The following is a 15,477-nucleotide window of genomic DNA, read 5'->3' on the forward strand; positions in this document are numbered from 1 at the left end:
AGAATCACTTGAATCCAGGAGGTGAAGGTTGCAGTGAGCCTAGACCATGCAGCCTGCGTGACAAGAGCAAGACTCCATCCCCCCAAAAAAGGAAAGAACAATAGCTATTATATAGAAGTACGGGTTGCGGGGGAGGCGGAGAATAAGATACGATTGTTATAATTATACTTATCATTTCCACCCAATATTATTCCCCTCTCCTAATCACAGCCCAAGATGTTTTGTCTTCACAGGTGAAACATGAGCATCGCCCTAAATGCTCACTGGCTTTTTGTTTGCTATAGTCTGGCCACAGCCACATGTTGCCATTTCTAGATTCATGCCACCCTCATCAAGTGGGGGTGGGGAGGGATGAATTATAGAAACCACTTTCTATAGTATTTTCTAAATCGCCGCAGGGCATGGTGGCTCATGCCGGTAGTTTTAGCACTGTGGGGGAGCACGGGAGTCCAGAGCTCAAGACCAACATGGGTAACACAGTGAGACCCTGTCTCTACAAAAAAACATTTCTTTTAATTAGCCGGGTGTGGTGCACACTGTAGTCCCAACTACTCTGGAAGCTGAGGTGGGAGGATCACTTAAGCCCAGGAGGTTGAGGCTGCCGTGAGCCATGATCTCATCTCTACCTTCCTTAACCAAATCCCAGATAACCTCTTCCTGTAACCTGCTCCTTACTAACCTTCCTCCTTCCCACACCTATCCTCAGTGTTCTAATAACCAAGGCTCAAAGAGGTGGAAAAAACAAAGCCGGGACAACATAATAGTTGGTGGCAAAGTCCCAGTTAAAACTCATTTATCAATGCAACCAGGTCCCGTTGCACTGCACTGAATTAACTGCATCGCATTAATTATTCACTTTTAGGGCACTCAGTGATTATTTATTTTGAGACAGAGTCTCACTCTGTTGCCTAGACTGGAGTGCAGTGATGCACTCTTGGCTCGATGCAACCTCCACCTCTCGGGCTCAAGCAATACTCCCAACTTAACTTCCTGAGTAGCTAGAACTACAGGTGTGCAACACCATGCCCAGCTAAGTTTTGTATTTTTTTGTAGAGACAGGGTTGTGCCATGTTGGCCAGGCTAGTCTCTAACTCCTATGCTTAGGTGATCCAACCACCTTGGCCTTCCAAAATGTGAGGATTACAGGCGTGAGCCACCATGTCCAGCCTTCAGCGACAACTTTAAATCTGAGCTTAGCTTCCCTTAACACCAAGTCTTCTCCTAGATATTTCCCCTACTAGTGATTATCATAAAACAAATTACAGTTGACCCTTGAACAGCATGAGTCTGAACCACATGGGTCCACTTATATGTGAATCTTCTTCTGCCTCTGCCATCCCTAAGATGGCAAAACCAACCCTTCCTTTTCCTCCTTCTCGGCCAACTCAGCATGAAGACAATGATGAAGACCTTTATGATGATCTACTTCCACCTAATGAATAGTTAATATACTTTTTCTTCCTTATAATTTTCTTTTTGTTGAGACCAAGTCTCGCTCCATCACCTAGGCTGGAGTGCGGTTGCACAATGTGGGCTCACTGCAACCTCTACTTCTCAGGTTCAAGTGATTCTCATGCCTCAGCCTCCCAAGTAGCTGGGACTACAGGTGCACACCGCCACACCCAGCTAGTTTTTGTAATTTTAGTAGAGACAGGGTGTCACTATGGTGGCCTGGCTGGTCTCAAATTCCTGACCTGAAGTGATCCACCCACCTTAGCCTCTCAAAGTGCTGGGATTACAGACATGAGCCACCACGCCTGGCCTTCCTTATAATTTTCCTAACACATTTTCTTTTCTCTAGTTTACATTATTGTAATAATGCAGTTTATAATACATATAACACAAAAGATGTGTTAATCAACTGTTTATGCTATCAGTAAGGCCTCTCCTAAACAGAAGCCTATTAGTAGTTAAGTTCTGGGTAAGTTCAAAGTTATAGGTAGATTTTTTTTGTTTGTTTTGAGATGGAGATTCGCTCTTGTTGCCCAAGCTGGAGTACAATGTCTTGATCTCATCTCACTGCAACCTCCACCTCCCGGGCTCAAGCAATTCTCCTGCCTCAGCTTCCCAAGCAGTTAGGATTACAGGTGCACACCACCATGCCCAACTAACTTTTTGTATTTTTAGTAGAAACAGGGTTTCACCATGTTAGCAGGCTGGTCTTGAACTTCTGACCTCAAGTGATCAGCCCACCTCGGCCTCCTCAAATGCTGGGATTACAGGTGTGAGCCACCATGCCCAGCCTATATGCAGATTTTTTTACTGCAGGATTGGGACGGGAATACCCCTGACCCCCAAGTTGTTCAAGGGTCAGTTACATTTCAAATGACTAAAAAGCTAATCCCTGAAAAGTATAAACTATATTTCAAACTTCTATTTAATATTTTGGGTATTTCCCTAAAGTGAAAACAAGAGTTGGTCACATAAGGTACCATCCAGGACTAGAAGAGTTTAGGAGAAGAGGGGATGAAAATAACAGGAAACAGGGGCATGAAAACTCTGGGGTTTGTGGGCAGCACTACATGCAAGTCCAGAAGGGACGGATTATAGAATAGCGGCCAACTCTAAATTTCTAAAAATAAAAGCCACCTATGTCTTTTAATCTGATTGTATAAGGAAATGTAAAGATGGAAATTTCATTAATGTTGGGTTTTTATTTTTTATTTTTTTGAGATGGAGTCTTGCTCTGTTGCCCAGGCTGGTGTGCAATGGCGTGATCTCAGCTCCCTGCAACCTCTGCCACCCGGGTTCAAGCCCTTCTCCTGCCTCAGCCTCCTGAGTAGTTGGTACTACAGGCATGTACCACCACACCCAGCTAATTTTTTATATTTTGGGTAGAGACAAGGTTTGACTGTGTTAGCCAGTATGGTCTCCATTTTCTGACCTTATGATCCATCTACCTCAGCCTCCCAAAGTGCTAAGATTACAGGCATAAGCCATTGCGCCCGGCCAGCTTCTTTTGTTTTTTGAGAAAGGGTCTTGCTCTGTCACCCAGGCTGGTGTGTAGTGACATGACTACTGTTCACTGCACCCTCAACCTCCTGGGCTCAACGGATCCTCCTACATCAGCTTCCCAAGCAGCAGGGACGACAGGCATGTGCCACAATGCCCAGCTAATTTTTTGTATTACCTGTAGAGACAGAGTCTCACTATGTTGCCCAGGCTGGTCTTGAACTATTGGACTCAAGTGATCCTCCTGCCTTACCCTCCCAAAGTGTTGAAATTACAGGTGTGAGCCACCATGCCCTACTATATTGTGTTGGCTTCTTTAGAGAATCACATTATTTCTCAAAATCATGAAAGCTAAGATATGAGTAGGCTGGGCATGGTAGCTCACACCTGTAATTCCAGCACTTTTGGAGGCTGAAGGGGATGGATCATCTGAGGTCAGGAGTTCAAGACCAGCCTGGCCAACATGGTGAAACCCCGTCTACTAAAAGTAAAAAAAACAAATTTAGCAGTGCGTCTGTAATCCCAGCTACTTCAGGAGGCTGAGGCAAGGGAATCACTCATAAAAGGCGGCGCTTGCAGTGAGCTACGTCATTACACTCAAGCCTGGGTGGCAAGAGCAAAAACTGAGTCTCAAAAAAAAAAAAAGCCAAAACGTTTACCAAAGTCTAATCCTGAACCTGTAGGGAAGACATTGAAAGCTTGTGTTTCCTTATCTATGAAACAGATGAAGCTCTGGTAAGAATGAGACAATATATGGATCATCTATAAAGCATCATTTTTTTTTCTTAAATAGTGTTGAACAGTGTAATATAGCATTTGACATCGACGACGAAGGTTCAAGTTCAACTTCTCTATATGCCAGCCGCCTGATCTTACCCCAATCAGTGAAACACATTTAATGATATAAGAATTAAAGGGATGATATGTGTATGAGGAGGGGCATTTTAATGCAAATAGTTATGGAAATGTAATTTTTTTCCTTTTTTTCTTTATTTTGGTGTCATGACTCCAATACCAACTGAGGTAATAATGTAAGATGTTTTACATTATATTATGCCAAGTTAAGTAAACCAGGGTCTTAGCTTCATTATTTCCTAATCTTTGGTTGGAGGGTGAGGGAAGAAGAAACTGAAGGACTCTGATAGCAGAAACACCGGTTAATATAAAACTGTCTCCACTACTTAATGGAGATATGAAAATTATAAAGTTATGGCCTTCGTGTCAAAAGGTAACTGCCACAATACATGCTAATTGGGTGGGTAATCTCTCTTCTCAAACACACATTCTTCTCTCATATAAACAGCCACCAACAGCCAGGCACAGTGGCTCACGCCTGTAATCTCAGCACTTTGGGAGTCCAAGACAGGCGGACAACCTGAGGTCAGAAGTTTGAGACCAGCCTGACCAACATGGAGAAACCCTGTCTCTACTAAAAATACAAAATTAGAATTAGCTGGGCGTGGTGGCGCATGCCTGTAAGCCCAGCTACTCAGGAGGCTGAGGGAGGAGAATCGCTTGAACCCGGGAGGCAGAGGTTGTGGTGAGCCGAGATCACACCATTGCATCCAGCCTGGGTAACAAGAGTGAAACTCCATCTCAAAAAAAAAAAAAAAAGCCGCCAGGATTAATCACAAGTGTATCAGTAGTGATGGAGATTTTCTCTACCGATCTGAACTAGTCCACCCACTGTTCAGATCACGAATAAGAATGAAAATCTTTTCATGGGAATATAACAGGGAAGGGCCATTTCCAACCTCCTTCATTCACTTACTTAGTCCCTATCTTATACCAGGTTCTATCAAGTGCTAGGAATTCAACATTGAGCAAAAGAGAAAATACCAGCCAGCATGGAGCTCACATTCTAACAGAGAAATACAGACGGTAAACAAATCTGCAGTAGGTCAATGGTAATTAAGTGCTATAGAGGAAAACAGGTAGGGATAGGGGCTGCAATTTTAATTAGGGAAATCAAGAAAGGCTTCCCTGAGAAGATGCCATTTTAAGCAAAGACCTAAAGGAGATGAGAGAGCAAGGAGCATGGATAAGTAGGAAGGAAGCAGTAGGGCTACACAAGCCTCTCCAGCAAGCTCAGATAAAACAGAACACAATCCTTTACCTTTCAAAAGGGGCTGGAAGGTTGGAATCTCTTGCAACTTGATGACGTCGGGATCGTTGCTGACATTCCGTGAGGCCTGGGAGCCCTGAGCTACAACCACAATATCATCCATCTTGGCTCTATGCTTGGCAGGTGAAGGAGCCACTGAAAACAAAGTTACACTGTTTAGGAAATGCGTATTAGGTACCTCTGCCTCACCAAAGCAGTTCCTGGTGTAGTGATTAAAAAAAAATAATTTTATTCAATGTAGCTATTTTGCAGTGGGGGTTGGGGTGCCAGGGAATAAATTATAGAAACTATTTTCTATAGTATTTTTTAAAACCTCTGGCTGGAGCCAGGCACAGTGGCTCCTGCCTATAATCCCAGTGGAAGGCCGGGGAGGGCAGATCACCCGAGGTAAGGAGTTCGAGACCAGCCTGGCCAACATGGTGAAACTCTGCCTCTACTAAAAAGACAAAAATTAGCCAGGCGTGGTGGCACATGCCCGTAATCCCAGTTACTCAAGAAGCTGAGGCAGGAGAGTCACTTGAGCCTGAGAGGAAAGAGGTTGTAGTGAGCTGAGATGGTGCCATTGCACTCAAGCCTGGGTGACAGAGTGACACTCTGTCTCAAAAAAACAAAACAAAAAAACACAACACAGGCTGGGTGTGGTGGCTCATGCCTACAATCTCAGGACTTTGAGAGACTGAGGTGAGAGGATTACTGGAGTCCAGGAGTTCGAGATCAACCTGGGCAACATAATGAGACTCTGTCTCTACAAAAAAAATTCTTTTAATTAGCCAGGTGTGGTGCTGCAGGCTGTAGTCCCAGCTACTTGGGAAGCTGGGATGGGAGGATCACTAGAGCCTAGGAGGTCAAGGCTGCATGAGCCATGATCATGCCACTGCATGGTTAAGGGAGGAAGAGTCTCAAAAAACAAAACAACAACAAACTCCAGACATTACAGGATTTCATTTTATTTTGAGGCAGTCTTGCTCTGTCACCGACGGTGGAGTACAGTGATACAATCTTGGTTCACTGCAACCTTTTGCCTCCTGGGTTCAAGTAATTCTCCTCCCTCAGCCTCCAGAGTAGCTGGGACTAGAGGTGTGCACCACCACCTCCGGCTAATTTTTGTATTTTTAGTAGAGCTGGGGTTTTACCATATTGGCCAGGCTGGTTCGAACTCCTGACCTTATGATCCACCTGCCTCAGCCTCCCCAAATGCTGGGATTACAGGCATGAGCCACTGCACCCAGCCCATTACAGGATTATATAATATGGATGAACTTCTTTCATCTTCAGCTCACAAAAGTATAAGCAGATTGTTTTTACTTTCTCCTTTAATTCTCCTGCTATCTTGATATATATATCCCTATTTCTAAAATGAGAAATATAGGGTACATGATTTGACTGTGACTTCCCCAAGGTCAGCAGTGCTAGAAGCAGTTAGGAAAGGAATTAGAGGTCTGTAGGTTATTGGTACACATCTCTGCGACACTGTCGTTGCAAAGCTGTCTATGTACCCTACCACATCAGGCCAGCTATGTTTAGTATGTCCAGGGAAAACCCTGTCTCAACCCCCAAATGATGGGCCTATTCCTGAGGCTTCAGCCTCCTCACTCTTGTTTTTTTTTTGAGTCAAGGTGGTTGGGCACGGTGGCTCACACCTGTAATCCCAGCACTTCAGGAGGCTGAGGTGGGCAGATCACTTGAGTAATGGTGAAACTCCATCTCTACTAAAAATACAAAAATTAGCCAGGCATGGTGGCAGGCACCTGTAATCCCAGCTACTCCAGAGGCTGATGCATGAGAATTGCTTGAACCCAGGAGTCAGAGGTTGCAGTGAGCCAGGATCATGCCACTAACACTCCAGGATAGATGACAGTGAGACTGTGTCTCAAAAAAAAAAAAAAGTCATGGTCTCACTACATTGCCCAGGCTGGATTTAAAATCCTGGGCTCCAGCAATCCTCCTACCTGGCCTCCTGAGTAGCTAGGACTACAGCCCCTCACTCTTAAAATTGTAATAGTTGTCCAAGAAGGGCAAAAATAGCCAGTAAGTCCATTCTAGGCTGAGGCAAAAATCAGACATTTGGAGGACGGACAAAGAGGGAGATCAATTCAGTTACCTTGGGAGAATGTAATCTATTTGGAGGGAAGTGATTCAAATCATAAAGAAGTACCTAGATCAAAAATCATCCCCTCTCCCAAATATCTTCCAGACTGAGGCAAGAACGAATCTTTTTTTTTTTTTTTTGAAACGGAGTTTCGCTCTTGTTACCCAGGCTGGAGTGCAATGGCGCGATCTCGGCTCACCGCAACCTCCGCCTTCTGGGTTCAGGCAATTCTCCTGCCTCAGTCTCCTGAGTAGCGGGGACTAGAGGCACGCGCCACCATGCCCAGCTAATTTTTTGTATTTTTAGTAGAGACGGGGTTTCACCATGTTGACCAGGATGGTCTCGATCTCTTGACCTTGTGATCCACCCGCCTCGGCCTCCCAAAGTGCTGGGATTACAGGCGTGAGCCACCGCGCCCGGCCTAGAATGAATCTTTATAAAGTGTTTTATGCTCTAGAAGGTGATATTCTCAGGCTCATTATAGTCACATCTCAAAAGTTAATCCAGGGATGCCATAGAACTGCTTTGCCTCCTGGAAGCTCATCTCCTGAGACTTAGCATTCACTCTTTTAGAAAAATCTCTGCTGCTTTTCAAGAAATGTTTCTTATCCACTTTTGGTAATTCACCTAACATTTTACAAAAGCCATGCCAGAAATTTTTCCTGCTACAAATTGTGATTCCTCCTTCCCCAGATGCCAGAGAAAACGGGACTTCAAAACATTCTTACCAGCCTCTACTACCTCATCTGTAAAATGGGATTACTGCAAAAATTACATGTAAATGCATGTAAAGTACCTGGCACAGAGGAAGAGGCAAATTCTAACATCAGAAATGAGTGAATGCTGTTGGTTCATGGGCGAGCAAACATATTAAAAAGATGCCACGCCTTTTCCCCCCAAAATATGTTTCTATCCTGCCACAGAGGCAAAAATGAAAGAGTTCATAATTATTATATTTGTTGTAACAGATATGATACTCTGGGCCTTCCAAGGAAATAGAAAAACGTAGCAAAGCTAGCAGATGCTGCTCACCCTTCAAAGCTGCCCCAATCCAGCCCCCAGAATGTAGGTCTGAATTAGTCTTGAAGGTCACGCTTCAGTGTGAAACACCCTGAGATCTACCAGCTTGCCTATTTCTGAATTACAGAACCTATCGAGAATAGAGAACTTCTAAAATCGGAGACTCTTTAGGCCCCGGATTTAACCAATTTGCATTAGCAACCCCGGAGCTTATCCAAGGCACTGCCAGCTGGGTGTGTGGGTAACAATAAAAAAGGAGCAAATGGTCCTCAATTAAACATCAGCTGTTTTATTTACTGAACACTCACTATACTGCAAACACAATAATCCTCCCATTCTTGTCTCAGACGCTTAGAGGAATCTAAAAATCATGGACAGGGGACAACAATGGAAAACACCAGAGCCTGTCTGGCCAACCTCTACAATATCAGAAAAGGGACCAAGACACCTTCTGAGAAGAAAAGTCTGTTTCTGGAGACCTTTGCACTCAAGGGTTCGAAGCGAGTGGATACCTATCACATACCCCTTCAGAAAAATAACCTCTAAAACCCGTTTTTAAGAAACTGCCTGTTCTTACAGGTCCTATAATCCATCCACTGTGTGAGCCAAATCTCACTACATCAGCCATGAGCTCTAGAGCCAAAAATTAATTAGGTCGTCTTTTAAACAGTAGGCTGTAGCTGGGAGAAACGGCTGTTTTGAAAATAAATAATGGGCACCGGCGCCCACGCTGACTTAGCTTGCAGTCACAGGCACTTCCATCAGGGGAATCGAGGCCAGGACAGATGGTGACTTTTTTTTCCCCCCTAGTAGCATGGTATGAGGGCTTTCTGTGCGTTCCCGTCCGCCGTCCCAGACCCCACTAGGCTGGGAGGCAGCCCGCGCTCTGCAAGCGGACAGGGCGGGCTGGAGGAGGGTGGGAGATTAGGACACCGACCTGAGGAGTTCAGATCGTTGGGTCGGCTCTCGGCCTCGGAGCTCTGCTCACTGCCCATGGTGCCGGCAGCGGTGGCAGCAGAAGAACGGCGGGCCGGGCGGTCACCGCTCCGGCGGCGGGCGACAGGGCAGGGGCCAGGGACCGGGACGGGAAGGCAAGGCAGAGTCTGCGCGCCGCGGCGAAACTAATCTGTGGGGCTGACGCGACCAGTCCACGCTGGGGCCTGGGTGACGGGAGAAGGAGAGGCCCTATTTGGGGAACAGAAACGCAAGCAGGCGCGGCGCGAATGCACGCGGCTCGCCCTCCTTCTTTCGGGGAGCCCTAAGAGAAGAAGCAGACAACACTTGCTTTGCCGCACCTGCGGCCGGCGGGCGGCGCCGCTTTCACTCACTGGTTCAGGCGCCCAAAGCTCGCTCCTTCCGGGACGCGGATGGGCGGTGCCGGCTACGCCCAACCGTCAGTTCCGGGTTAGGAGGCCCCGCCCCCGGCCCGAGGGAGAGGTGGAGAGAACCGCTCCTGCTTAGGTGCAACCCCGTCTTAAAGGGCCTGACCTCCTCGTAGCCGTAACTGCCGAAAAGGTTAAGCCCTTTCCTGTTGTAATCATGGAAACACCTTTAAACCACCACCCACACTATTAAGTTCTTCAACACCCACATGTGAAAACAACTTTACAAATTAGGTATTTTTAACTCTGTTTTACAGATGGAGAAAGAAATCCTAGGTAGACTCAGGATTTGAACCCACGACAGCCTGGATGCAAAGCTCATTTTTAATTCTGAAGAGCTAGGAGTTTAGCAGTGGACGATCAAATAGACAAACAAAAAAAATAGCAGAAGACGGGGAAAGAGCAGCTGGAAATGAGAGAAAAATTTAAAAATGGAGGTTGCTGATTCATGTATTAGGAAGTGCGCATCTTTAAAGAGAAGTGAAGGACCTTTTTTGGCTAGGCGCTTTTTGGGGACCTTGACAGTTATCAACAAGTCACCCTGAAACTAACAAAAGGCGAAGTGGGAGTACAAGTAATCCAAAAAGTAAGGGGCCACTTTTGCCAGGGCAAGGCAGTAACCTAGCAATGCAGTGCCATCAACGAGTTAGCTGGCTGTGGAATTCTCCGAACTTTGCTACTCATTTTATATTTATGTTGTTTGCATCAAGAAATTACAAGCAAATCCCTTGAGATTTTATATGCATAAAACATATTAGGAGTGTCAAGTTAATAAAAATGATTTTTTAAGTCCCTTCCACTCTACTATATCACAAACATTTCCCCTGTTTTACCTTATTTAGTTTTCACAACAACCCTGAGGCCTGTAGATGGGTGACTCCTCCATGGTCAGCAGGTGGCAAGTGGTGGAACTATTTAGGACTGTGTGATGCTCTTTCCTCTACTCACCATCGCAATACAATGAGAAATATGCAAGTGAATCTAAGTACAGTGTTCTCTGGGAATATAAAGATAAATCTTAAAAACTGCCTGAGAGATCAGGGTAGGCTTTTAGAAGGTTGTGTCTGACTAGTCTTGAGGTTTACATAACCACACCAGGCCGATGGGACTGGGAAGGTCCCACTAAGCAGTGAGACCATTCCCTTCTGGAGAGTCCTTGCTTCCTCTCCCAGATTCCCCTCTTTGAGGGGTAGGTGAGAGAGGAGGTTAAAGGGGTGAGGGATGGAGAATCACTCATTCCGGCTCTTGTTGCCTCTTTTCCACATGAAAGTATATTTGCCTTGTGTTCCATACACTAGTCCATACTGATGTGATGATGTTTTTTATGCTTCCCTTTGGATAAACATTTCATTCTTAAAAGGATATTCTATCCCATCAACTGATGAATGGATGAAGTGTACTATATCCATATAATGGAATATTTATTCCACCAAAATAAGGGAAAGATATGATACTGATACATGCTACAACATAGATTAATCTTGACAACATTATTCAATATGAAAAAGGCCTGTCATAAAAGACCACATATTGTAGATTCCATTTATATGAAATGTCCAGGAGAGGCGCGACAGAGAGAGAAACACATTAGTGTTGCCTAAGGACGAGGAGGGGTGGGTGGAAGGGAAAAGTAGACTATTATTGGTTATGAGGTTTCTTTCTGGGGTTGAAGAAAATGTTCTAAAATTGTAGCGATGCATGCACAACTCTGAATATATTAAAAACCACTGAAGAGTACACTTTATGAGGTTAACTAGTATGGTATACAAATTCTATATCCATAAAGCTATATTTAGAAAAAGAATATATGAAGATAAAATTCCTTCCTTCACTGGCTCAACGTTTCTTGAGAACCTGTAATGTACAAGGCACTTGATGCAGACTAAGAATGAAAAATTCAACAAGACCCAGTCCCTGTACTTAGGAAGCTTACAGTCTCGTGGCAAGAAAATTAAATGAGCATTTATATAACATAAGGAGTGTGCTGGAGGAGCTTTAAAGCCAGGAAACATTTGAGATTGATGTCTTTTAGCTCCTTTAAAATCCCTTCTACATAAGCAGCAAAATTGTATTATTGAATATGTAATAACTAGGAATTGAACAGCCTTTACGAGTTTATAAGCCTACAGATCTATATGTTAGACCTGTATAAAAAATCTACAGGTCTATATGTTAGACCTGCATTAAAAAAAAGTGGTATCTACTTTACGTTACCTTATATGACTTGCATTTCCTAATGTCACAGAAAAGTTAAGTGATTTATTCTTGGTCACACAACTAGTAAGTGATAAAACCAGGACTTGTTTTCAAAACTCATCATGCCTCTGTCCATTCCAGATTGGCTCCTCTTCCCGTGTCTTTTTATGACCTGGTACTCCCATCCAACCAGGCTCCCAAGCCAGAAGCCTGCTTACTCTCAGCACCACATCCAACCAATCATTGCATCCTGAAGAGACTCTCCTCTTAATTCCTCTTCTATCTCCATGCCCATTTCAGGGCCTTATCACTTCCCTTTCTTGGAAGAGAGGCCTTGGGCTCACATCCTTCAATCCGTCCCTCCTGTGGCAGGTAGAGAAAATTTTCTAGGATATTAATTAGGTCTCTGGGCCTGTCGCTGCCCTACAAAAAACCTTCAGGAACTCCCCATGCCTTTAGGATAAAGTTTAAGATTTAACATATGAAAACCTTCCTGCCCTGACCCCAGCCTCTCTCTCTATTCTTCTGTGTACACTGGTAACCCTTCTAACAGACTAAATTTCCCGGGGGCCATGCAGTTTCCTATTCTTGAAATATTCAGCCTTTTCTTCCTCATCTAGCTAATAACTTCTTTCTTCAATAATTAAACACCTCCTCCCAGAAACTGTGATCAGATGTCCCTTCTCTGAGCCTTTTTAGTTGCCATCTACTATTAGATTCCTTCCTTCACTGGAAGGAATGACATTTATTCTTTTCTTGGGGAGGGCAGGGACAAGTGCTCACTCCGTTGCTCAGGCTGGAGTGCGGTGGTGCTATCGTGGCTCACTACAGCCTCTACCTGGGGTGTACCACCACACCAGGCTAATTTTTATTTTTTGTAGAGATGGAGTCTTGTTATGTTGCCCAGGCTGGCCTCAAACTCCTGGGCTCATGTGATCCTCCTGCCTTGGCCTCCCAAAGTGCTGAGATTACAGGTGTGAGCCTGGCCTTCATTACACCTGGCCTTCATTACACTTATTGTTTATACGGCCATTGATTCACTTGACTCTCCTTCTGAACTATGAACATCTTGAAGGTAGATCTCATTGGCATTATTGGTCTTTAATTTCCCCTGCAGGTGCTTAACACGTGTTTTCAATTACTTTTTAAAAAAATCTAACTCCACCTAGATGGGACTTCTAGCCCTCAGAGAAGAGAATCAAGAATCTCTTCAGGAAATGAAATGACAATAGGTCGGGTGTGGTGGCTCAAGCCTGTAATCCAGGACTTTGGGAAGCCGAGGCGGGTGGATCACGAGGTCAAGAGATCGAGACCATCCTGGTCAACATGGTGAAACCCCATCTCTACTAAAAATACAAAAAATTAGCTGGGCACGGTGGCGCGTGCCTGTAATCCCAGCTACTCAGGAGGCTGAGGCAGGAGAATTGCCTGAACCCAGGAGGCAGAGGTTGCGGTGAGCCGAGATCGCCCATTGCACTCCAGCCTGGGTAACAAGAGCGAAACTCCGTCTCAAAAAGAAAAAAGAAATGACAATGGATATAATTTCTGAGTTATGACTCAGTAAGGCCAGAAATTAAAGGTTTTTTTCATTAATTTTTTTTAAGTAAGCCAGGTGTAGTGGTTCATGCCTGTAATCCCAGAACTTTGAGAGGCCGAGGCAGGAGGATCATTTGAGCCCAGGAGTTTGAGACCAGCCTGGCCAATGTAACAAGACCTCATCTATACAAATAATTTAAAACGCTGGGTGTGGTGGCTCACGCTTATAATCCCAGCACTGTGGGAGGCCGAGGTGGGCAGATCACTTGATGTCAGGAGTTTAAGACCAACCTGACCACCATGGTGAAACCCTGACTCTACTAAAAATATGAAAATTAGCTGGGCATGGTGTCATGAGCCTGTAATCTTAGCTACTCAGGAGACTGAAGCAGGAGAATTTCTTGAATCTGGGAGGCGGACGTTACAGTGAGCTGAGATCGCAGCACTGCACTCCACCTGGGTGATAGAGCGAGACTGAATGTTAACATTTTTTTTAAAAAGTAAGAACATTGGCTGGGTGTGGTGGTGTGTGCCTGTGGTCTCGGCTACTCGAGAGGCTGAGGCAAGAGAATCATTTTTAGCCCAGGTGATCAAAGCTGCAGTGAGCTGTGATTGTGCCATTGCACTCCAGTATGGGCAACAGAGCAAGACCCTGTCTGAAAAAACGAATGAATGGGCCAGGCATGGTGGCTCACACCTGTAATCCCAAAACTTTGGGAGGCTGAGGTGGGTGGCTCATGAGGTCAGGAGATCAAAACCATCCTGTAACATGGTGAAACCCCGTCTCCGCTAAAAATGCAAAAAATTAGCAGGCGTGGTGGCACACACCAGTAGTCCCAACTACTCGAGAGGCTGAGTCAGGAGAAACCCTTGAACCCAGGAGGCAGAGGTTGCAGTGAGCCATGATCATGTCACTGCTCTCCCATCTGGGCAACAGAGAGAGACTCTGTCTCAAAAAAAAAAAAAATACATAAATAAATAAATAAAAATTATAAATTAAACACATATCAATAGAAAATATTTCTTTAATCATTATTTTAATCGCTGTCCTTTGTTCACTGTCATGACTGAAAAAATAACATCATTTCAATGAAAACAGGTTCAGGCTGGGTGCGGAGGGTCATGCCTTTACTTCTAGCGGTTTGGGAGGCCGAGGCGGGTGGATCACCTGAGCTCAGGAGTTTGAGACCAGCCTGGGCAACATGATGAAACCCTGTCTCTACTAAAATTCAAAAAATTAGCTGGGTGTGGCAGTGTGCACCTTTAGTCCCAGCTACTCAGGAGGCTGAGAGAATTGCTAGAACTCGAGAGGCGGAGGTTGCAGTGAGCCGAGATCGCGCCACTGCACTCCAGCCTGGGCAACAGAGTGAGACTCCGTCTCTAAAAAAAAGAAAAAGAAAAGAGGTTCATTGTATGAAAGCACTGAATATGAAGTTTCTAATGTTGGAAAGGTCTACTTAGTAACTAGCATGGATTACCCCATGTAGACAGATTTTAAAAATGTGATAGCTCTACACTCTGAACCGTGCAGTGTATCATCTGCAGAGATAAAACACACGTGCAGATCATTCCCTTGTTGCATCAGGAAGATCACTGCAATGGGAAATGACTCTGGAGTTTACTTTTCTTTGGTGACTCTTTCAAACCAAGTGTTAGCAACATTGCAATTCAAGAGTCATCCTTTGGTTACAAGCAGAGTTAGTTTCACACAAGGGACCATTGTTCACAAGCATTCTCAGTCAACCGAATCCTCCTGAAGGTACTGGTTAAGATAGGCTATAGCTGTTGGCTTACAGGCCTAGACTTACTTGTAATTGCATAGTGCTTCAGGTCTCCAAGCTCTTTCAACACAGAGGTGAAGAGACTGTCAAAGGTTAGAACACATGACAAATTACGTGTCGGTCGTTTAGTAATGTTGCATTTGTGTGTGTGTTTGTGGAGGTGGGGATGGGGCCAGCAGCGATTTAGAAACTTCCACAACCTATTCCCTATGCAGTTCTTTTCCAGTCATTCAGTCAACAAAAACCTTTTAGTTAAATATCTACTGAGCGCCTGTTGTGTACCCGGCACTATGCTAAGTGTTAGGGATACAATTTTAATATGTGTTACAGACACCAGCATTTTCACCATTATTATCCTACCTACAAGCAGTAAATCCTGCAGAAAGCCAAATACCT

At 44.7% G+C, this 15,477-nt stretch overlaps 1 protein-coding gene across 3 annotated transcripts in view; it reads right to left on the reverse strand.

Moving 5' to 3' along the window:
* BORCS5 (BLOC-1 related complex subunit 5) overlaps window positions 1-9,555 on the reverse strand; it is a 96,388-nt gene extending 86,833 nt beyond the window's left edge. Inside the window, exons 1-2 of one of the 3 annotated variants that reach the window (XM_009003306.3) lie at window positions 9,515-9,555; window positions 5,069-5,212 (exon numbers count right to left, since the gene is read on the reverse strand). In XM_009003306.3, coding sequence (XP_009001554.1) covers window positions 5,069-5,212; window position 9,515 — 145 coding nt within the window. In that variant the 5' untranslated portion in view covers window positions 9,516-9,555. Of the gene's footprint in view, window positions 1-5,068; window positions 5,213-9,123 lie in introns of all 3 variants that reach the window. The other 2 variants (XM_009003307.5, XM_002752133.5) reach the window with 2 other exon arrangements.
* Between the last annotated feature and the right edge of the window lie 5,922 nt (window positions 9,556-15,477).

The sequence above is a fragment of the Callithrix jacchus genome, chromosome 9 (genome assembly GCF_049354715.1).
Source record: "Callithrix jacchus isolate 240 chromosome 9, calJac240_pri, whole genome shotgun sequence".
Lineage (NCBI taxonomy): Eukaryota > Metazoa > Chordata > Mammalia > Primates > Cebidae > Callithrix > Callithrix jacchus.